Source organism: Camelus dromedarius, chromosome 2, assembly GCF_036321535.1.
Source record: "Camelus dromedarius isolate mCamDro1 chromosome 2, mCamDro1.pat, whole genome shotgun sequence".
Taxonomy (NCBI): domain Eukaryota; kingdom Metazoa; phylum Chordata; class Mammalia; order Artiodactyla; family Camelidae; genus Camelus; species Camelus dromedarius.
In genome coordinates, this window is record NC_087437.1 from 114,659,055 (window position 1) to 114,681,697 (window position 22,643).

The 22,643-nt window shown below is 44.6% G+C and overlaps 1 protein-coding gene across 7 annotated transcripts in view; it reads left to right on the forward strand.

Moving 5' to 3' along the window:
- DOP1B (DOP1 leucine zipper like protein B) overlaps positions 1 to 22,643 on the forward strand; it is a 95,880-nt gene that overhangs the window by 42,390 nt on the left and 30,847 nt on the right. For all 7 annotated transcript variants that reach the window (XR_010376633.1, XM_064475751.1, XM_064475759.1 and 4 more), the window contains 11 exons: positions 509 to 629; positions 2,139 to 2,258; positions 4,580 to 4,682; positions 5,285 to 5,476; positions 7,519 to 8,203; positions 9,932 to 10,203; positions 15,095 to 15,247; positions 15,925 to 16,025; positions 17,340 to 17,530; positions 20,104 to 21,733; positions 22,215 to 22,326. Coding sequence is in view for 6 of the 7 variants with exons in the window: in XM_064475751.1 (XP_064331821.1) it covers positions 509 to 629; positions 2,139 to 2,258; positions 4,580 to 4,682; positions 5,285 to 5,476; positions 7,519 to 8,203; positions 9,932 to 10,203; positions 15,095 to 15,247; positions 15,925 to 16,025; positions 17,340 to 17,530; positions 20,104 to 21,733; positions 22,215 to 22,326 (3,680 nt within the window). In the remaining variant the exon portion in view is untranslated. The remainder of the gene's footprint in view (positions 1 to 508; positions 630 to 2,138; positions 2,259 to 4,579; positions 4,683 to 5,284; positions 5,477 to 7,518; positions 8,204 to 9,931; positions 10,204 to 15,094; positions 15,248 to 15,924; positions 16,026 to 17,339; positions 17,531 to 20,103; positions 21,734 to 22,214; positions 22,327 to 22,643) is intronic.

Here is a 22,643-nt window from a genome sequence, read left to right on the forward strand (position 1 = left end):
TTGGTGGTGTTTCTTTTGTGTTGTTTTAACTCATCATTAAAAGAATTCAGAATAGGGAAGGTTACCCTGCTGTCTTGGTGTTTATATTGAGTGAACTCTCTGGCCCTGCAGTTTATACACTCTTAAAACATGTGACACTCCCTGCCTCGGCCCAGCAGAGCCCGCCTTGGGCCAGCCGCTCAGCCTCCCAGCCCCAGTCCTCTTACCTGTAATCAGGGCAGCAGAACAATACCTGGTTAAATGGCTGTCCCGAGGATTAAATAAGTTAGTAGTTTTAAAATACTTAGAATGGTGTCCAGCATGTGGTAAGGCCTACAGAAGTGTCAGTGGAAACTGTTTCACCAGTGTTATTCCCCAGCTGAAGGTGTCATTGTCACTCCTAAAGTTTCTGTATGAGACTGCGTAAATTGTCCATAGGGTTGCTCACGGTATGTTTTATACGTATGTCATTTATGGGTTTAAAAGTGGACTGTTCATCTTTCTCTGGCCATTTTCTTCTTCATTGCAGGGCCTCAGGTGGTTGGGGATTTGTTTCTGGAAGTCATCCGGGCCTTTTATTCTTACTGCAGAGATGCTCTTGGCTCTGATCTTAAACTTAGCTACACTCAGAGTGGAAATTCCCTGACAAGGTATGGGCTTGGCTTCTAACTTCCCTCTTTTCCTTCCTCCCTAAAGCCATACTGTTTTTCCCTCTGTTTACTGTAAACCGTGAAGTGCCTCAGAAAGTGGAGGTGTAGCAGGTCAGGCCTGTGCTCTGAAATCGATCAGCGCGAATTGACTTTTTCCTGTTGAATACTGTGAAGAGTTTAAAAGGAGTTTGATCTTGTCTCTGCCCCAGCCCGGGAAGTATAAACCGTGTTTATTGATCAAGTGTGAAAAGTGATTCAACAGAGGCAGCCTGGTCTAGTGTATCCAAACGGCCAGTTACAGGGAGGAGGGCAGGCGGAGATCAGGGCAGGGAGTGGAGCCTATGGGCACCAGCCTTCAGGGAGACCCGTCAGAAGAGGGGGAGCAGGTGAGGGCTCCCCAAGGGCACATGCCCTATGACCCTGGAGGCAGGGTGAGTGGGGTTTGGAAGACAGCAGACAGGTTATCCATCAACCCTGTGTTTTGTTCTGTTTTTGTTCTTTTTAAGGTAGTACAGCCTCTTCCCTTTTACTTTTACTCTTGATATAATTTCCTTCTCCCTGAATTGGCATTGGGCATGTTGAAAATTTTAAACAATTAGAAGTTTTTTCTCATTTATTCATTGTAAGTGTGCCAAGAGTTTTTAGTGTTTGCTTTTTCTCCCAGAATGAGAGTAGTTTATTGTTTTTCTGGGCACGAGAGGAATACCTGTTCGTTGTAGAATATACCAATATTTGAAGGTATCAAGAAAAATAGATACCGTCCATAATCCCACCGCTCTTCAGAGCACAACGTAAAACATTTGCATTTCTTTCCAGACTTTCAATGCATAAGTACATAGATGCTTATCTTTCATTTTTAAGATGGAATTACAATAACTGTTTAGTTGCCTTTTTTTTTTTTAAAGCAAGGTGTAAATGGCTCTGCTCTCTTCTCCTATGAACATGAAGTTGCCTTAGATTCCTCAGTAAGGCTTTATCACTTCTGTAAGAAATCCTGACTGACCAGTCTCTTATTGATTGACTTTTGGGTGGTTTCCACTTTCAGTATTTTAAAATGGCGTTGCAGTGATAGCCTTATGCCTACATCTTTGTGTGCCTCTGCAAGAATTTCTGTAGGATAAATCCCTGGAATAAATTCCCTGAGTCAAAGACGATGCACATTTAAATGTTAGCCAAATTTCCCTCCTAAATGGCTCTACTATATTATTTCACAAGTGGAGTATGTAATTACCTGTAGTTGGACTAAACTGGTTTTCCATGTCACATCCTTTTTCCAGGAGCTCTTAAGCTTACTTCTGAGAGAATGTATCAGTGTAAATACCGTTTAGGACAGCACAGTGCATACTCTTCCCTGCGTAAGAACAGATACATTTTAATCTGTAACTGAGTTTGCCAATCTCTCTAGAAATAAGTTGTAAGTGGTAAAATGAATTAGTTTTTCAGACATGGCATTCTTGTCATACAGGGGTTTTCCTAGATGCGTTTATAAATATCCCTCTTCCCTTACAGTGCAATAAAAGAAAACAGACACGCCTCTGAGATTGTTAAAACGGTGAATTTGCTGATCACTTCCCTGAGCACAGACTTTCTCTGGGATTACATGACAAGGTGTTTTGAGAATTGCTTCAGGTAAGCTTCTGGTTCAGGACGGTGAGGGTGTGGGAAGGAACTGAGGGCTTCATGGTTTTGTAGCTGCTGTTGTGGTCAGACGATACTTAACTGGCTCAAGTTGAGTGGTCTCTGCTGAAGACACGATTGGAAAGAATTCGTTTAAAATTACAAGAGTATTGAAAACGTTGCCATTTAGAAGATTCGCATAATTCTGAAGCTTCCTTATTAGAGGCAAACTTTAGGAACTCTTCTGTGCGTTTTCTAATCGGCTTTCTTCACACAGGGCTTCCTTGGAGGCCCGATCTATTAAAGAAGTTTAGTTTTGTGGCCCTGGGATTGGCTAGAGTGTTTCTGAAATCATCAATTTTCTTAAATTCTTATTGAAATTCGTGGATACCTGGTCGGTTGAAAGTATTCGTGTCTTCAGCGGCTGCAGTCAGCTTTACTGCCACTTTCAGTCTGGCGAATTGCACCACCCCAGAATTGCAGGGGGTGGTGCACTCAGGATGGCAGGCTTTCCCGCAGGGCCCATGCCCATGATTCTCCCTGTAAAGGAGGACTGAGGTCATCTCTCACACCCCATTTTGCCCCGTGGGTCATGCTCTAAAACCTCATTCTTGTCACCTCCTTTGCAATGCCCGGTGTTGTCACACTGCCTTCGGTACCTGCAGCTGTAATCAGGGCGTTGCTTATTAATGTTTGCCGTGGGCCATCCCCTGGACACCCCCGGGAGAAGCAGGCGCTCCCATCACGTAAGAAAGCCGGAGCTCAGAGACGTGAAGTACCTTGTGTGACACTGCACAGCAAATTAGCAGCAGCTGAGATTAAAACCAGGCCTGCCTGATGTCCCAGCTGCTCCTGCTCTGCCGTCTCTAGTGCCAGGCCCCAGGATGCATTCAAACCTGTGATGAATAAATTCATCGTAATTGGATCCATGGGGACAGCAGGGCCATGTTATACTGAGACCGGAAGGTATTTGGTCAGCTTATCTCCATTTCAGAGTTACAAGGAGTGCTTTCTTTAAAGAGAAAGAGTTAACGAAGCATTGCAGGTGTAAGAGAGGAGAGGAAATAATGTCAGACATATATCACCTGTCGCTGAAATTACAGGTGACGCTTGATTGTTGTTTTTCACGTCTTTCTTTTATTTATTCTATTTTTGGACATTTACATTATTTATTTACTTATTTATCTTTTGTTGAAGTATATAGTCAGTGTACAGTGTTGTATTAATTTCTGGGGTATAACATAGTGATACCTTCATACATATATATATATACCTTTTCATATTCTTTTTCATTATAGGCTATTATTCACATTTTTTTCTTTTAAAGGAATAAAACGTTGCTACCCCAATAGAGCTAACTGCCCACCGTCCCAGCACTTTTCTCTCCTTTCATCCCAGTATTAATCCCTCTCCTGCCCGTGATGTCTGTGTTTTTATGCCAAGTGTGTATCTTTCATTCATCGTAGGTGTGGTAGTCCAGTGCGCAAATAAACCAGTGTTTTCACTGTTGTCCATAGTACTGTGGTGACCACACTTGCCCCGTCTCTTTACACACAGACACACGGGTTTCTTCAAAGTCGACACCTATAAGCAGAACCTCCGGGATGTAGTGGTTGCAGGTTTTTAGTCATTCTCTTACCAAGATAAACTCTGAGATAACTAAGCAATAATTTACAACGAAGAAGATTAACTCAAGTTGAATTGTACTGTGATAGCTAGGTGAATCCAAAATTATTCTGTTTCAAGAACCGGTATATACTTTTAAATTCATTTATCCAGTTGCCTTCTTATTTAAAAGGAAGTGTTGACTTTCAGTATAAGATAAGCAGCTCCTAATGGAACTGACCGGTGGAGTTACACTTCTCTGAGGAAACTGAAGAATTCCGAGCACCTCACGTGGATGAGCTCACGGTGACCCTGGGGAGCTGCCTGTGGTTGCTCCTACAGCAAGTCAAACAGCTGTCCTGTGTTGTCCCGGAGCCTGGCTCCCTCCCTCGGAACATGCCTGTGGTTTGGGGTCGTTGCTGTGGGCAGCTCCAGCTCTGCTCGGTGTGGCATTCCACGTGAGCCTGGGACCACCTTCATCTGACTCGATGAACTTCAACTCAGCGTGAACCCCTTTTGTGGCTGAGCAGATTTGAGACACTTACTGATTCTTTTATGTGTGCGATAGTTTTAGGCACCAAAGCTTAATTGTTAGTACTACAGGAGCTCTTTCATTATATTTGAAATAGAATTGAAATAGAATAAGTCACGTTATTGGGAATCATAGGAAATGCTTGAAATTATTTTAAGAGAGTTGATTTGTTTTTCTTTTCCTGGGACTCACGCAGACCAATGAAGCAGAGAAACGCTCTCGGGAGAAGCGTCGGCCCTCCCCCGACAGCCTCAGAGATCTGCACCCTCCTCGTGTTCATTCTGGACGTTATCCCCCTGGTGGGTCCCTTGCTGTAAAGAGATGGCTCAGTGCTGGCTGTTACTTACGTTCTTCTGAGTGTTGTCGGCCTTTGTAGAAACCAAAACTTACCGAAGAGTATTATACATAAATATGTAGCACCCCTTCCGTGTTTGTTTCAGCAAGGAAGCTGTAGCCGGGTGTGATCTCTTATGTCTTTTATGTCCTTTTAATTAAAAGGGTTATAACTTTTGAGCCAGTTGTAAGTGGGCCGAGCTGAAGTTATGAAACCAGATGATGAACTGGGTGTCACCCCTGTACAACAGCTATTTAGGAATGAGAGTAAATGTATTTCCTAGTTAAAATTGTGCTGTTGGCTCATTTTCTCAAAGGAAACTAATCTCCTTAATATAGAAATAGTTGTGGCAGTTTTTTTTTTTTACTAGAAAGAATAAAGCTACCTGAACGGAGAGGAAGAACGTCCATTGATTTAGATCAAAAAGAAATATTGTTTTGTTTTCTGACTTGGAAACTAACATGAAACAAATTTATGCTCTAAAAATATTTGGATTGTCTAAGGGGCCGTTTTCTACAGGGTGTCAACTGGAAACACGTTAGTTAAAGCCGTGTCTTTACTTCACAGGAACTTTACTCTGAGGTGCAAACCCAGTACCTCCCGCAGGTGCTGGGCTGCCTGGTGCAGCCTCTGGCTGAGGAGATGGACGCGCTCAGCTTACCTGAGTTCACGCACGCCGTGAAGACGTGTTTCAAAGTGCTCAGCAAAGTCCAGATGCCCCCTTCCTACCTGGACACGGAGCTTGCAAGTGGAAGCTCGGTAGGTGCTGGGAGGAGCGGAAGTGGTTCCCTGGGCTGAAAGATCCTTGTGCCTTCCCGGGTAGGAGTAAAGACCGGAAGATGTATCGGCAATGTCTAAAATACACTTCTAACGTCCTCTAACGCTTTATCAAAGCTTTTAGTGTAGAAGTCACCCTCCTCCGTGTCACCCCTTCTCTGGTACTTCCTGCAACAGCCCATCACTAAGCTCACAGTTAGACGTAGCTCGCTGTCCAGACCTTCTATATGCATGTTTGTATATATGAAATTTTGCTTTTTTTTTTTTTTAATATAAGTGAGAGATTAGTTCCTGAGGCTATGGTAAAAAAGTGCCACACTGGGTGACAAATAACAGAAATTTACTGTCTGAAGTTCTGGAGGCCAGATGTCCGAGGTTAAGGTGTCAGGAGGGTGATTCCTTCTGAGGATTGTGAGGGAGAATCTGTTCCACGCATCTCAACTGTCTTCTGGGGTTTGCTGGCCATCTTTGGATTCCTTGGCTCGTAGACACGCCACCCAGTCTCCGCCCTCCTCTTCACACAGCGTCTTCCTCACGTGCATATCTGTGCGTCCAAATTTTGCCTTTTTATAAGGACACCAGTGATGCTGGATTAGGACCCACCCTAATGACCTCACTTAATTTGATCTTTGCAAGGACTCTATTTCCAAATGAGGTCACATTTATAAGTACTGGAGATTAAGACTTCCAGCATCTTTTTTAGGGAACACAGGTCAACCCGTAACGTACATTATTCTCTGCTTTGCTTTGGTTCTCATCCAGGCCACATCTGGGGACATCTGTCCCGATCTGTGCGCGTGGAAGTATCTTATTACACTTTCTAACTTCTGCGTGACAGTCTGCGGTATGGCTATAATCGCTCTTCCCCCGTGGACGTTATTTCGGTTATTTCTAGTTTTTCACCGTTACAGTGCCGCAGTCAGCATCCTTGCACAGACCGTTTTCAGGGCTGCAAGGGTTTCCGAGGGATCAGTTCCTCGAAATGGGTTGCAGTCAGACCCATTTCTTTTTAAACTTGGAGAGACCCTGCCAAATTGTTCTCCAAAAAGACTGTAACAGTTATGGTTCCACAAGCAGTTTGAGGCCCCACGGTCTTTGAATTATTTTTGTTTTCTACTTTGTTCAGTGATTTGAAAGCTCTGCCCTTGAAATCCACTTGGTGCAATGGTGGGCAGGTGTGCGAACAGACTGAGGAAGCAGAGTGTTGCGGGACAGGGGCTGTGTGCTGGTTAGGGCTCATGAGCTGCCTATGGGACTTGATTGTCAGTTTGCAGACTAGTTACAGATTGTTACTTCAGTTTCAAAATTAGGTCTTTTTTTTTTTTTTGGCTACCTAATACAGCTATTGGAAAAAAAATCCTAAAAATAATATAAGATATAAAGTTTAAGCATGTGTAGTCTAGAAATATAATTAACAATATTTCAAAAGTTGCATAATATTGCTTTGTTCTTCCCCAGAGAGCACAGTGGGCTAAATGTTGAATGTTGAAAATTTTTCAATTTAATGTAATATTATCTGAGTAACAATATAAGAGGTTGATTCATTAAAGATTGAAGTGTCATCCTTTTGGAAAAGCTGCAGAATATATATGCACCTGTGTGAGTATGTAAAACGTACACATGGTTAAATACTTTGTTTTAGCTTTCTCCTCTTTCTTCATGCCTTTATTTTACATTCAGTCCAATGTCCTCATTCATATTTTTCAGTCTGTCAGAAGCTGTTTTTAAATAATCTTTTTGAACCCTGAAGGGTCTAAATAAAACATACAAAATGGGCTCAAAGGCAGCCCCCCTAGAGAGCGTGGGGCTTTGTCAGCCTGTCTCTGTCCTGCTGTGTGCTCTTTTCATTTCAAACACGTTTGTACACAGGGATTCTCTTGGTGTAGAGAATTATGATTTCGAAAAATAAGAAGTACACATTTATATCCTTATTCAGCTGATGTTTGAATCCCGGGGTCTTACCAGATACACACTACAAACTTCCCTTGTGTCTTTTTTCTTTTTTTCTTTTTTTTTCTTTGCAGAGTCCAGTAAAAGGTGAAAACAGTGAAATAATCTTAGACCCAAACGCAGTGCTGCCCGGTGATGAAGATGCTTCGTTTCCTCCGCTGAAATCTGAAGACAGTGGGATCGGGCTCAGTGCCTCGTCTCCAGAGCTCTCTGAGCACTTGAGGGTTCCCAGAGTTTCTCCGGATAAAGACGACGTTTGGAAGAAGGGTGGGAGCATGCAGAGGACGTTTCTTTGCATCCAAGAGCTGATTGCCAACTTCGCCCACAAGAACATTTTTGGAGTCCAGCTGGTGGCATCTGGAGAAGAAACCAAGTTGGAGGAGCCTGCCGGTCAGAGGGACGAGGGCGGGATGCGCGGCGCGGTGGCCAGCGGCGCGGGCAGGAGGACCCCGTGGGAGGCGAAGCCCGTCAGCGTGCCCCAGTTCAAGCAGATGCTCTCAGACCTGTTCACCGCCCGAGGGTCTCCATTTAAGACCAAAAGCACGGGGTCGCCTCCGCCTCTGCCCAGTAGCCCCGGCCACCGGAAGGAGGGAGAGTGGGCCATGGGCCAGGTGGTCATCAACCTGGGGAGCTCCAGGGAGGGCTGCAGGGAGGCCTTCGCGGCTTCCTGCCACCTGCTGCTGGAGTGCGCCACCTTCCCCGTCTACCTGTCCGAGGAGGAGACCGAGCGGCTCTGCGAAGTGCTCTTCCAGCTTCCAGGTGAGAGGGCAGCCCCACCCCACTCCCTGCTGGGGCCCACCTGGGGAGTCATGTGACTCAGGCAGTGGATGCGTGTAGACCAGCTAAAGTCACATCAGCTGAGAAGGAACCAGTTGCCACATTTGTCTCCTTCCTTGTTTTGTGATTAGTGTGTACAGTTTTGATTTGTGTCTCACCAGATGCGAAGTTGGTGAGGCTGGGTCTGTATTTTTAAACTTTGGGTGTCCAGCATAAAGATCTGGGACATTAAAGCTGCTTAATGATAGTCAGGAAATAGACGATTTCATGAGACCTGCTGTTAAAGCTTCGTCCGTTAGTTTGCTAGGGCTACCATAACAGCCACAAACTAAGGGGTTTAAACAGTAGAAATGTATTGTCTCACGGGTCTGGAGGCCAGAAGTCTGTGGTCAGTTGTTGGCAGGGTCATGCTCCCTCTGAAGGTGCCGGGGAAGGATGTGGTCCAGGCCTGGGAGCTCCTGGGCTCGGGGGCAGCCTGACTCCAGTCTCTCCATGGTGTTCTTCCTGTGTACATGTCTATATTCAGATTTCCCTTCTATCAGGCCCCAGTTATACTGGGTCAGGGCCACTCTACTGTGACCTCATTTTAACTAATTACATCTACATTGATCGTATTTCCCAATGAGGTCACATTCCAAGGTGCTAGAGGATAGGACTTCAACATAAGAATTTTTATGAGGACACAGTTCAACCCATAACAGGCGGTATCTTAGCTGGGGCTGCCATAACAAAACACCGTAGACTGGGTGGCTGGCACAACAGAAAGGTATTTTCTCGCAGCTCTGGGGCTGGAAGTTCGAGATCAGGGTGCCCGCAGAGTTGGTTTCTGACGAGACCTCTCCGCTGGGCTACAGACTGCCCCCTTGTCCCTGTGTGCTGACATCCCCGGGGGTGGTGTGGGTGGGGGCGTCTCTCTGTTGTCTCTTCTTACAAGGGCACCAGTCCGATCATGAAGGCCACACACCCAGGACCTCTTCTAACTAGACCTAATCACCTCCCACAGGCCCCACCTCCAAACACCATCACATAAAGACTGGGGCTTCAACCTGTGAATTTTGAGCAGATACAACCGAGTCCGTCACAGACAGTGAACACTTCAAAGAAAAAAGGGGTAGGAGGGAAGGTGGAAAGCAAGAAAAAGTGATTAAGTTGGCAGGAGCAGAGGATGAAGACTTCCCCTCTTGTAGTCATTACCTCAAACTCCCCACTTCTCTCTTGGCTCCATAGCTGCACCTGACCGCACGCCGGGAAGAACTGCATTTAGTATTGATATCCTCAGTATATTTTTGCCCTCTTTTAAAGCTAATGCCATGTGCCCTACTACCAAGAGAGCTTCAAGAACACATTTTGAACTCTACACCAAAAAAAAGTGACTCTCTCCATATGTAAATTTCAAAAAGAACGTGTAATGCAAATTTTACTGTATGCAAATTTTTAAATAAAAGAGAAGCAAACATTTTGAATCATCTTAAAACCCCGAGACTGACATTTGCAGAATTTGAATAATCTGACAAGCACATGAAACCAGACTTGGTCTCACTTGTCCTCTGGCCCTGAATGGGGACAGCATATTGTGTCCCCACCAGAAGAATATCACACTGCTGCCCAGGTGACTTGCCAGATCTAAAGGTGTCTTAGAGTCTGCAGGTTGGTGAGCCAGTCTCATGTGGGTGTGTCTGTCTCCATCCTCTCTGGTTGGTTTCCTTGCAGGAGATGGTGATTTCAGTTTTCCATCTTGGCTGAAATCCCTCATGACCATCAGCTGCTGCGTGACTGACTGCTACCTCCAGCACGTGGCCATCTCCACTCTACTCGAAGTGATAAACCACTCCCAGTCCCTAGCGCTCGTCATTGAAGACAAGATGAAACGCTATAAAAGCTCTGGACACAACCCATTTTTCGGGAAGCTGCAGATGGTGACGGTTCCGCCCATCGCTCCAGGAATATTGAAAGTCATCGCAGAGAAAACAGACTTCTACCAGGTAGTTCCCACCAGGAAGAGGGTGGATGGGACCCTGGGACCCTCTTCCCAGACTATTTATTTGTTGTTGTCCCTAAGATTGTAGTGGCAGTGACGGAATATGGTGTCTCTGGTGGCAGCCAGTGAGGGTTGCTGGGGACCTGTGCCTGGCTTGGCCATCTCTCTAACCCAGGCTCCTGGCACAATTTCTGTCCCCGCAGCAAGTGTTCAGTAACATTTGTGTTCAGATTTAGGCTGACTAGACCCCATATGAGTGAAGATTGCTAAATTATCTAAGTATACAGAAAAAGAGAGCCTGTCCTAATTTGTGAGATTAGAGGCTTTGAGGTTATTTAACCTCAGGGAAAATTTAGTACTTGTCAGATTTAAGAAAGATTATTCACTAAAGGTGGTGAGCATGTGTTGTCCATCTTTCTTGGGGACAAATTAGGAAAATAAGGTATCATAGGGCTCATGTAATTGCAAGGAGCTGAAAGCTACTCCAGCTGCTCGTGAAAAAAAAAAAGTGAAGTTTATTATGACGATGGGAGAGCCCGTGGAAGTCAAAGGGCGGGAGAGGAATGCAGCTGGGTCCCCTGGGGGCTCACCTGGGAAGCCATCACATCCCAAGGCTGTTTGCTCTGCACATCTCCCTGCCAGCCAGGACCTAACTTGGTTTCCACTTGACCATGTCTGCCTCAGGACCCTCAGACCTGGTTCTCATAGCTAATAATGCTTGTATCTCTTTCTAACAATTCCGAACTAGCCTGTCACAGCTATTTAATAGGCAGCCAGTGGGGCACCCTTGGGTCAGGCAACTTCTGCTCATCCAGGTGACCACGGCAGTGACCAGCCAGAGGCCCAGGGGGAAGCAGCCGTGTGGTATAGACAGGGACAGTCTCACTCACTGGGGCCTGTAGATGGAAAGCATTTCCCCTGTGGGTGGTGGGGGTGGCAGGCACCCTGCAAACCCGGAGACACTAAGGAAGAGACATGTTAGATGTTTCATGTGGGAATGAGATATCAGAACTAAACTATCCTTTTAGGTCTTGACAGCCCATCAGCCCGTGAAAGGCTTTCAAAATGGGCTGGCTTTTCACCTGTCTGGAATGAGCTCTTCTCAAGCAGGTCATATAACTGAGGCCACCTCTCAGCTTTGTTTCCCTTTTTTTTTTTTTTTAAATAACAGCATTATTCAGATATAATTTACCCATTGAAAGTATACAATTCAGTGGTTGTACTATATTCACAGAAAGGTGCCATTTTCCTTGTTTTCTATTATGTTTTATCTTTTCCCACCTATTTCTCCTTTACTACTTTTTCATAAGTGAGTATTTTCCAACATAATATTTTAATTCCCTTAATGATTTTTTCAACATATTTTTGGAGGTTTTGGTTTTTTTTAGTCGTTGCTGTAAGGATTACCATATACATTTTACGAGAATGGAGTTCACTTTCCTCCGAAATTCTGGGGAGATACAGAACCATCCCTCCTGAGTAGCTCTGTTCCTCTTCCCCTTCTCGTGTTATTACTGTTACGTATCGTACATCTGTGTATGTTATAGGCCAACATTACATGGTTGCAGTTACACTTTTTATAGTTTTATGTCACTTAAAGAAGTTGGAGAAGAAAGGAAAACAATTGGATGTGTTTATAGAGTTTGTCACGTTGGCCTTCTTGTTCATCACTCTGGCTCTCTTCACTTGTGGGCTCGAGGAGCATCTGGTGCCATTTCTTTACTCCAGTATGTCTTCACTTGTGCTGTTATTGTCAGCTGCATTTCATGCGATAGGCCCAACAGTGCAGTGTGTGCCTATTATTTCACACAACTGTTTTTTAAGTCAGTTGAAAGAAGAAAGGAGAAGAATTATGCATTTATACCATCTTTTTATAATTGCATAATTACCTTTACCGGTGTCATTTGCTTTTTGTATGGGTTCAGATAACTGTCTGGGATCAATTGCTTTCATGCTAAACAACTTCTTTTAGTATTTCTTTTTTTTTTAAATTTTTTTAAAAATTATTTTTTGTTGAAGTATAGTCAGTTAAAATGTGTCAATTTCTGGTGTAATTTCTGGCACAATATCCTGGTCATTCATATACGTACATATATTCATTTTCGTATTCTTTTTCATTAAAGGTTATTTCAAGATATTGACTATAGTTCCCTGTACTATACAGAAAAAATGTGTTGGGTTTTTTGAATGTATTTTTATATATAGTGGCTAAATAACATTTGCAAATCTCAAACTCCTAAATTTATCCCTTCCCACTCCCTTTCCCCTGGTAACCATAAGATTGTTTACCATGTCTGTAAGTCTGTTTCTGTTTTGTAGGTAAGTTCATTAGTGTCCTTTTTTTTTTTTTAGATTCCACATATGAGTGATATCATATGGTATTTTTCTTTCTCTTTCTGGCTTACTTCACTTAGAATGACAATCTCTAGGTCCATCCACGTTGCTGCAAATGGCATTATTTTATTCTTTTATTTTATGGCTGAGTAGTATTCCACTGTATAAATATACTTTTATCTAGTCATCTCTCGATGGACATTTAGGTTGCTTCCATGTCTTAGCTATTGTAAATAGTGCTGTTATGAACATTGGGGTGCATGTATCTTTTTGCATTAGAGTTCCCTCCAGATACACACTCAGAAGGGGGATTGCTGGATCATATGGCAAGTCTATTTTTAGTTTTTTGTGAAATCTCCATACTGTTTTCTGTAATGGCTGCACCAAACTACATTCCCACCTGCAGTGTAAGAAATGTTCCCTTTTCTCCACACCCTCTCCAGCATTTATCTTTTGTGGATTTTTTAATGATGGCCATTCTGATGGTGTGAAGTGATACCTCATTGTAGTTTTGATTTGCTTTTGTCTGATAATTAGTCATATTGAGCATTTTTTCGTGTGCCTATTTTCCTTTAGTATTTCTTGTAAGACAGGTCTGCTGGCAACAAAATCTCTCAGTTTTTATCTGGAAATGTCTTTATTTCTTATTATTTTATGTAAGGTAGTTTTACATGATACAAGATTCTTGGTTGAGTTTTTTTTTTTTTTTGCCTTTCAACACTGTGAATATAAGAATTAATATACTTTAAAAAAGGAATAAATATACTTTAATCTTCCCCCACATACACTTGAATATAAAATATTTAAAGCAGCATTTGTTTAATAATCCGTAACAAATGCTCATCTAAATGTTTGAGTGAACTTACATTTAAATTAATTGTTTGAATGTGTCATCCACCTGTCTTCTGGCCTCCTTTGTTTCTGATGAGAAGTTGGCTGTTAATCATATTGGGGTTCCCTTGTAAATTATCGAGTCATTTTTCTCTTGTTACTTTTCAAGATTTTCTCTTTGTCCTTTATCATTTCACTATGATGTGTCTGGGTGTGGGTCTCTTTGTATTTATCTTACGTGGAATTTACTGAGCTTCTGGTATATGTAGTTTAAGGTTTTTCATCAGGTTTGGGAAGTTTTCAGCCATTATTTCTTCAAATATTTTCCTATTCCTTTCTCTTTTTTTTTCACCTGGCATTCCAGATATGTGTAGGCTGGTGCACTTAATGGTGTGCCACACATTTCTCCAAGACTCCACTCATTTTTTACTATTTTTTTCTCCATATACTTCAGATTACATAAATCCTGTCAATCTTTTTCACTGATTCTTTCTTCTGCCAATTCAGATAAACTGTTGAGCCTCCTCTAGTGAATTTTTCATTTCAGTTATTGTACTTTCAACTCCAGTGTGCCTGCTGTCCACAGTGGAAATGAGAATGAGGTCAGCTCTCCCAAGAGTACCCTGCCCTTTCTAGGTGGTAATTACAGATTGTCAACCACTAGGAAACTGTCCAGAGCACAGGGATTGTGAAGGCTAGGACAGATGAAGGAGCAGGTGTGGATTTTGTGATCCACATCAAGTCTCAAAAAGCCTCCAGAAAACTTTAAACCTTTCAGATGGAGCCTCTTAGATATAAATTTGCCATGGGGACTGCAGGTAAGGGGACTACTTTACTTAGTCAGAAGTTTCATATCAGAAGTTTAACTTGATGATTGGACACCACGTTCCTTTTGATAAAAAATAAATAATGTTTAGGGACTCAGGCCAGTCAGGGGTTAATTTGATTTGTGCAGAGAAGACAATTTTGTCAAATAGAAATAAATGGGCCAAAAGAAGTTCTTTGATTTAAGATGTACCTATGAGACGCGGTCTTTTTCCATGACCTGGAAAAATGCCTTCAGAAACTCCCCTCCTGGAAGTGGGGACCAGCCTTCCTTTTGAGTCTTGAGCTGTGGCCATTTGCAGACCTCATATGTTTAAACAGCTAAGATCAGGGCAGGGGAGGTGAAACACTTGATTTGGGATACAATTTGTGTCCTGAAGGTGAGCCAGGCATCTGCCACGGCTCAGAAATGGGAATGAACAAGTTTGTGGAATTAAAGCTGAGCTCCAGTTTGAGGCAACCCTAGGTGGTAAGGTTTGACAGCGACTTTGGGACAGTGACCACTGCAGATCCACCCAGCTTGCTGGAGGGCACGTCTCTAGAGCCGTAGTGCGGGAGCCTTGGTGTGTGCTTGTTGAGAGGATGCCTCAGCCGATAGGTTCTCACTTCCAGGTGGTGCCCCTCTGAAAGTGGAGTTCTGGGCAGAGCTGCAGTGTCCTAAGCTGGTCACAAACCTCCACATTGAACCTCTATACTGCTCTTGCCTGGATGACTCCTGGGGGGATCTGTAATGTGGTTTGGGTTTAGTTTGCTTTGTTTTGTTTGTCGGTGGTGTTTCTTTGGGATATTAAGATTCTCGCACAGCAAATGTAGGCAGAAGCGAGTACCTCGGGGCTGGCACTGGGCTGCCACAGGGGAGAGATGGGAGAACACAGCCTGTGTTCACACGGTCTCCCCTCTGTCAGAGGGTGGCCCAAGTGCTGTGGAATCAGCTGAACAAGGAGACCCGGGAACATCACATCATGTGTGTGGAGTTGTTCTACCGGCTGCACTGCCTGGCCCCGACGGCCAGCATCTGTGAGGACATCATCTGCCACGCCCTCCTGGACCCCGACAAGGTGAGTCTTTGCAGCCGGTAACCTCCATCCAGCAGTGGTCATACTCTCCGCGCTCAGGCAGGCTCACCTGTATCTGGTGGGGGTCTTTCTGGGGCTCCGTGGACATCCCAGTTAATGAGCAGGCATGGTGCATTAGGAACATTTTAATAAATCAGTAATTTCAGGACCAGAAGGCCTGCAGAAGCATGAGCCATCCCCTATAGAGTCATATCAAGGCAGGGAGATCTGCCCAGGCTCCCATGATGTTTGTGGGGCTTCTGGAGCTATGGGTGAAGTAGACAGTCGTAGAGAATGTGTTGGCCTTTGAAGCCCCAGCTCGTCTTTGCCGTCAGGTCGTGTCCTACTGTCTAAGCCGTTCAACCTGGCACTACCAAGGAGCATGAGGGGGCCAAGCTCTGTGTTTTCCTTCAACCACAGGCCTACATGTGGCCCTGGACTTGGGCCAATGCTGAGTCTGTAATAAGCGCTTTCCTAAAAGTGCATCCATGTTAAAGTGAGGATGCGGGTCCTCCTGTCCTCCAGGTCCCACCAGGCACTAATGAGACTCCAGCATCTCTGCCCTGGTTGCTGCCTTTCTCCTGAGCTCCTGTTTGATATTTAAACTGGATTTGCTGCCACTGAGAACAGTGTTCTGTTAAGAAATCAGGTTCCTCACTCTTATTTCTGTCCTAATCAAGGGAACAAGATTGGAAGCACTGTTTCGATTTTCTGTCATCTGGCACCTGACGAGGGAGATCCAAGGCAGTCGGGTGACTTCTCACAATCGCTCCTTTGACAGGTGAGCGAGTCTTCATTGTAACTTGCCCTTAGTGCAAAAGGCCACTTTGCAGAAGTTCCGGGTCAGCGTGTCAGGCTGGTGAGGGAGGGGGATGTGTGAGATGGAAAACATGACCCTGTGCTCTTGATGCAGAGCAAACAATTCCTGTGATCCCCTAAGTGAATTCAGACCAGATAGGTGTGAATACCTGGTAGGAATTTCCTTAACTTGGTCATGGAGGGAGGAAGCCCAGCACATGTCAGAATCACCCAAGGAGCTTGTAGAATGTGCCCCACGAGGGAGCTTTGCAGGGAAATGAAGATGGTCTGGATCTCGATTGGACGGCAGGAACCCTGCGTGTGTACGCTTGTCAGGTCATCAACCACACCCTGAAGACGTGTGTTCTATTGCAAGTGCATCCTACTCCATGTTGTTTTTTTTTTTTTTAAATTCCCTACCTTGTTTCTGAAGTTGGAGATGTGGGGTCAGACAGCCTTAGAGAGATGCCAGCTGATTCTAACGCCTGAGCTCCCCAGCCCAGACTTGGGGTGAGGCTTGGGCATCGGGGTTTTATTTTTTATTGAAGTATATTTGATTTACAACGTTGTGTTAGTTTTTGGTGTACAGCATATTGATTCAGTTATATATATATTCTTTGTCATTACAGGTTATTGCAAGATACTGAATGTAGTTTTCTGTGCTATACATTAGGACCTGTTGTTTATCTCTTTTACATACAGTAGTTTGTATCTGCCAATCCCAAAACTCCTAATTTCTCTCTCCTCCTCCATCCCCTTCGGTAACCATAAATTTGTTTTCTACGTCTTTCTATTTTATAAATAAGTTCATTTGTATATATTTTTTAGATTCCACGTATAAGTGGAATCATATCATATGATATTTGTCTTTCTCTGTCTGACTGACTTCACTTAGTAAGATAATCTCCATGTCCAATCATGTTGCTGCAAATGGCATTATTTCATTTTTTAATGGTTGAGTAGTACTCCATTGTCTACATATGTACACCACGCCTTCTTTATCCAGTCATGTGTCCATGGACATTTAGGTTGCTTCCGTGTCTTGTCTGTTGTAAATAGTGTGGCTATGGACATTGGGGTGCATGTAGCTTTTTGAATTGTAGTTTTCTCCAGGTATGGCATCAGAATTTAGAAGCTCCCCCAGTGACTCTAGCTGAAGGCAAGGTTGAGATCCCTGGTCCTTCCTGCCTGGGTCCTCAAGCCCAGCCTGGATGAAGCTTTCTGAGGGCATCCCGGCACACGGGGCCCTGAATGCCGACCTGACGGTGTGCTTCCATACCCCACCCCCACCCCGCAGGTCCCTGTTCGTCGTGCTGGACAGCCTGGCCTGCACGGATGGCGCCATCAGTGCTGCCGCCCAGGGCTGGCTGGTGCGGGCGCTCTCCCTCGGCGATGTGGCGCGCATCCTCGAACCCGTGCTCCTGCTTCTGCTCCAGCCCAAGACCCAGAGGACCTCCATTCACTGCCTCAAGCAGGAGAACTCAGCAGGTGAGCACACCTCACGGGCTGGGTGCTGGGCCAGCTGTGTGTCGCCAGAACCCTGGACTTGGGATTGAGGAAGGGCTGGCGTGGAATCCAACCTCCCAATGTGACAGTCAGGGCACTTTGGCCTACTTGGTGGTTTTGCCAGATTCAAAAGGTACGTAGGTACTTTGTAGGGACGTTTAAATCCTAAGGCTCAGATGAACTGGCACTTAGGAATGCCAGGTAGCGAGTGTGTTGTTTTCACTGAAAAATCTAATTTTTTTATGTTATAAAGGAAAATTTTAATAAAAATTTACAATAAAAATAGCTGAATCTTGATTCTTTGGCTAGAAAAAACAATTCAAGGGCATCTAAGGTAGGAGGAAGGGAAAGCAGACCGTCCACCCAGAGGTCTCTAAGACCAGCCCTTCACTCAGAGAAGTAGTCTGATGTCTGGCGGGAAGTGAAGTTTGGGTTGGCCAGGCTCGCAGTTCTCAGACCTGGGGCGGGAGAGCTGAGGTTGCCCCCAGGTCTGAACGATCAAGAATGTGGAAATTTGCATGAGGTCTCATCCGTTATACTTGACCTATAAAAATTACTTCTGCTTGGAACCCTCAACAACAAGGTAAGTGGTTTTTTCCTATCCACTCTCTAAGGTTCTTTCCAGCTGTTAACAGCTAATCAGAAACACAGAAGAAGTCAACCTTTGGGTTCTGAGAACTTTGAGAGGCATCTTTAACACAAATTTAAAAGAGTCAAGGTAGAAAGAAGAAAAGAAAGAGACTAAAATAAAACTGATGAGTTCATTGCGTTTCAGTGTTTAATACCTAGCACAGTTTCTGAACTGACGTTACTTCTCACAGTGGCTGTATTTTATGACTTCCTGCAGTTTTCTAAGTGATGGTTTTACAAGTTTTAATTAGTTTGTTTGGCTCACTGGGTTGTAAATACTCACAGTCACAGTCTTATCTTACAGAGAAAAGCTGCCTAACGCCTAAATAAGCAAAGATTTCTGAGGTGGCTTCCTCTTTACAGGGCTCCTTGCCTAGAGCTATAACTTCTGGTTTTTCTGTAGAGGGGAAAGCTGGCTGCCTTCTCAAAGAAGAGACGTTTTATTACTTAGACGTTTTACTGAGAAAGTAAAATTCAAAGATGTTTAAACTAAGCACCTTCTTAAAAGTTTGGCTTCCATTTATGGCAGCTAAATTTTTAAGTGTTTCCTTGTTGTAAGAAGAAAGTTTTAACTCCACGGTTCGTTGAGTTTTGAAGGTCTCTTGGCACCTCCTCTAATTCCTCTAATCGAGGTTTAATGCTACCTGCCTAATGAGAGAAAATGTGTTTTCTCTGCCATGCTCTTTCCCTGGAAGCAACTAGACGTGCTTGCCCTCCACACTCCCTCTGTAATCTAATTTTGAAATACTGTTGTACACATCAGGCAGCTCATCTATTTCTAATATCTTAATTCTCCTTCTTTCCTAATCTGGCTTAATATTCATGGACTAGATCTGTTGAAAGTTGCATATTAAAAATGTTTGGTAACACCAAAGATGCCTGGCTTTTCACTCCTTTTTAAAAGACACCTGAGCACCTTAAAAGATTGTGTATTTTCTGATCGCAGAGGGACTAACATGCTTGTTTTATAAATTGGAATAATTGGAAAGTAAAAGTACACGTGAAAGTCCTTGTGATGCTGGCTGGTACAGCACGTTACCGTTAATGGTTCAGCAGATACCCTTCCAGACTTTTTCACTGCTGCGTATAATTCCCTCCTGTAAATGGGCTCATCTATACAGCTGGATTCTGCAGCTTGGGTTTTTTCTTTTACTTAATATATCATACACATTGCTCCATATCAGTACATGTAGCTGTATCTTTAAAAAACCCAAACAGTAAGTAGCATGTGCTGTGAGTTTGTCAACCCGCCTCTTCCTATGGATACTTTTATTTGCTTTCCTGTTTGTTTTTATATAAGATGTTTCAATGATACGCTTTTAGCTTTGAAAACCTTCTGCTGACGTTTCTGTAGGATAACTTTTTTGAAAGGAAACTCCTGGGAGAAAATGATAGGCATTTTTTTTTAAAATCACCCTCCCCCAAAACTTGTGATATTTATATTTTCTATGACAGTGTAACTAAATTATCCAATTTCTTGAACATTTTAAAAGACCTGTTCACTTTACATGTCTGCCTTCCTTTGGTAATGTAATCTAGACTCTAGTGATGTCATTTCATGGGAGAATTTTATTTTGTTTAATTGTGTTGTTTTTTTACAATTTTTTATTAAGGTATAGTTGATTTACAGTATTACATAAGTTTCATGTGCATGACATAGTGATTCACCATTTTTAAGGGTTTATAGTTATTATAACATATTGGCTGTATTCCCTGTGCTGTACAATATATCCTTGTAGCTTATTTACTTTATACATAGTAGTTTATACCTCTTAAACCCCTACCCCTGTCTTACCCCTTCCTCATGGCAGAATTTTATAAATATTGATCTTTCTGCCTGGCTTTAAGACAAAGATCACTCTGGAACTGACTTATCCTAAGTGATCTTCCTGTTCTGAAGTCGTCTGTCATCTTGTAATTTTCAGAAGACTGGCATCGTTGGTTTAACAGGAAGCATACATCTTGCAAAGAGGCGTGGGGCGTGCCTGACCTTCAGGAGGGCGGCTCTGCAGAGAGTGTGCCCCTGAGCCAGCTCACCACCGTGGACCGCGAGGCCATCTGGGCCGAGGTGGAGAAGGAACCAGAGAAGTGCCCGGCGGGCAGCGATCCAAGTGAGGAAGACGTTCCCTGCTCCTCAGACCTGCTGGACGGGACGGCCTGCGGCACCGTGGACAGCAGCGAGCATACCGAGTCTGCGGACGCCGAGTCCGGCCCCACGGACAGCGAAAACACGTCCTCCCTCTCCTCCCCTTCCCATGACCCACAGGAGCTGAGCAGTGGCGAGCACTGTTGTGCGTCCATCCCCGGGGCCGGCAGGGCCCCCCACAAGCGCTCCACTCTGCTGGCGGCCTTCCAGGCAGAAAGCCTCAAGTCCAACGCCAAGTTGAGCCTGACGCGCGTGGACTCAGACAAGACCCAGGCTTCGGAGTCGCTCTCCAGCGACGAAGAAGCTGACCTGGAGCTCCAGGCCCTGACCACGTCCAGGCTGCTGAAGCAGCAGCGGGAGAGGCAGGAGATGATTGAGGCCTTATTCAAGCACATCCTGCTCTACCTGCAGCCCTACGACTCCCGGCGAGTGCTTTATGCCTTCTCCGTGCTGGAGGCCGTGCTCAAAACCAACCCCAGGGAGTTTATTGAGGCTGTGTCCGGGACCAGCATGGACACCAGCTCCACCGCGCACCTAAACCTCATCTCCAACCTCCTAGCTCGCCATCAGGAGGCCCTCATTGGCCAGAGTTTCTACGGAAAGCTCCAGACCCAGCCTCCCAACGTGTTCCCCCACTCTCTGCTGCTCGAGCTCCTCACCTACCTGTGCCTGAGCTTCCTGCGAAGCTACTACCCTTGTTACTTGAAGGTCTCCCACCGAGACATCCTCGGCAACCGGGACGTGCAGGTCAAGAGCGTGGAGGTGTTGATTCGAATGATGACGCAGCTGGTCTCAGTGGCCAAGTCGGCCGAAGGGAAGAACGTGGAGTTCATCCACAGCCTGCTGCAGCGGTGCAAAGTCCAGGAGTTTGTCCTGCTATCACTGTCCGCGTCCATGTACACGAGCCAGAAGCGCTATGGGCTGGCTACATCGGAGCGAGGCAGGGCCCCGCGGGAGGACAGCATTTTCGAGGAGAGCCTCATCAACCTGGGCCAGGACCAGATCTGGAGCGAGCACCCCCTGCAGATTGAGCTGCTGAAGCTGCTGCAGGTGCTAATCGTCTTGGAGCACCACCTGGGCCAGGTGCAGGACGAGGCCGAAAATCAGCCGGACCTGTCCCGGGAGTGGCGGCGGACGCTGAACTTCCAACAGGCCATCAGCGCCATGCAGTACGTGCAGCCCCACCCCCTCACCTCGCAGGGGCTGCTGGTCTCGGCCGTGGTGAGGGGCCTGCAGCCGGCCTACGGCTACGGCATGCACCCCGCCTGGGTCAGCTTGGTCACGCAGTCCTTGCCGTACTTCGGGAAGTCCCTGGGCTGGACAGTGACCCCCTTCCTTGTCCAGATTTGCAAAAACTTGGACGAGCTGGTCAAGCAGTATGAAAGCGAATCGGTGAAGCTCTCCATCAGGTATGGTGAACCCTTGGATGCATTCCTGTTGCTTTAATGACATCTTTTGTCACAAATGGCTGATTTGCTCTAGAAGCCAATTGGAGGGTAATTTCAACCTAATCAAAAGCCTAGTTAGCCTTGTCAAGAGGGGTAACTAAATGGTCAGCTCTTTTATTTTTAATTCCTCATGGCTATCCAGGCTAGTTTTGTGTTACAGGACAAGTCAGTCACTGTCCATTATTTTTGCAAAACAGAAATAAAAATGTGAATCCTCATCACAGAAATTCTAAAACATCTGGAAACATTTTTCCAAAGTGACTATAAAAATGTAAATCAGCACAAAAGATGCCTGTCATTATTATAACAATATCGCATTATGAGAGCCCCAGGTTCTTCTGAGTGATATCTCTCTGGTTTCTATGTTTATATGTAGGATGAAAAACCTTTATGGCCTTATTCTTAAAAGTCTCAAAACTAGTTTCTCATTTCTTCACTAAAGCGTAACCTCCAAGAGGGAAAACATTTCTCCGGATTATCCACTCACTCTTCTGGAAGGTCTGACAACCATTAGTCATTTTTGTCTTTTGGAACAACCCAACCAAAACAGAAAGGTAAATCATTTTTTCCTGAGTTCAAGACAGTTCTCGTATACTGTTTTGTCTTCGCTGGGGTTATGTCTGTTCATAAGAAATGTATTTATGTGAGTAATACAAATGAACATGCAAATGTTAATGAAAATGAATACATGCAAATAATGCAAATATGTATGCAAATATATGTGCAAATATGCACAGGTAAGTAATGCAAATGTGGTTTTGTTCTTGCTGGTACTCCCTGTAGGCAAGTGTAGCTCTCCACCAGGAGTGGATAAAAATGTATCTTTTTTCCATGTTATTTTTTCCTTGACCTTGACCTGTAGGAAGACATT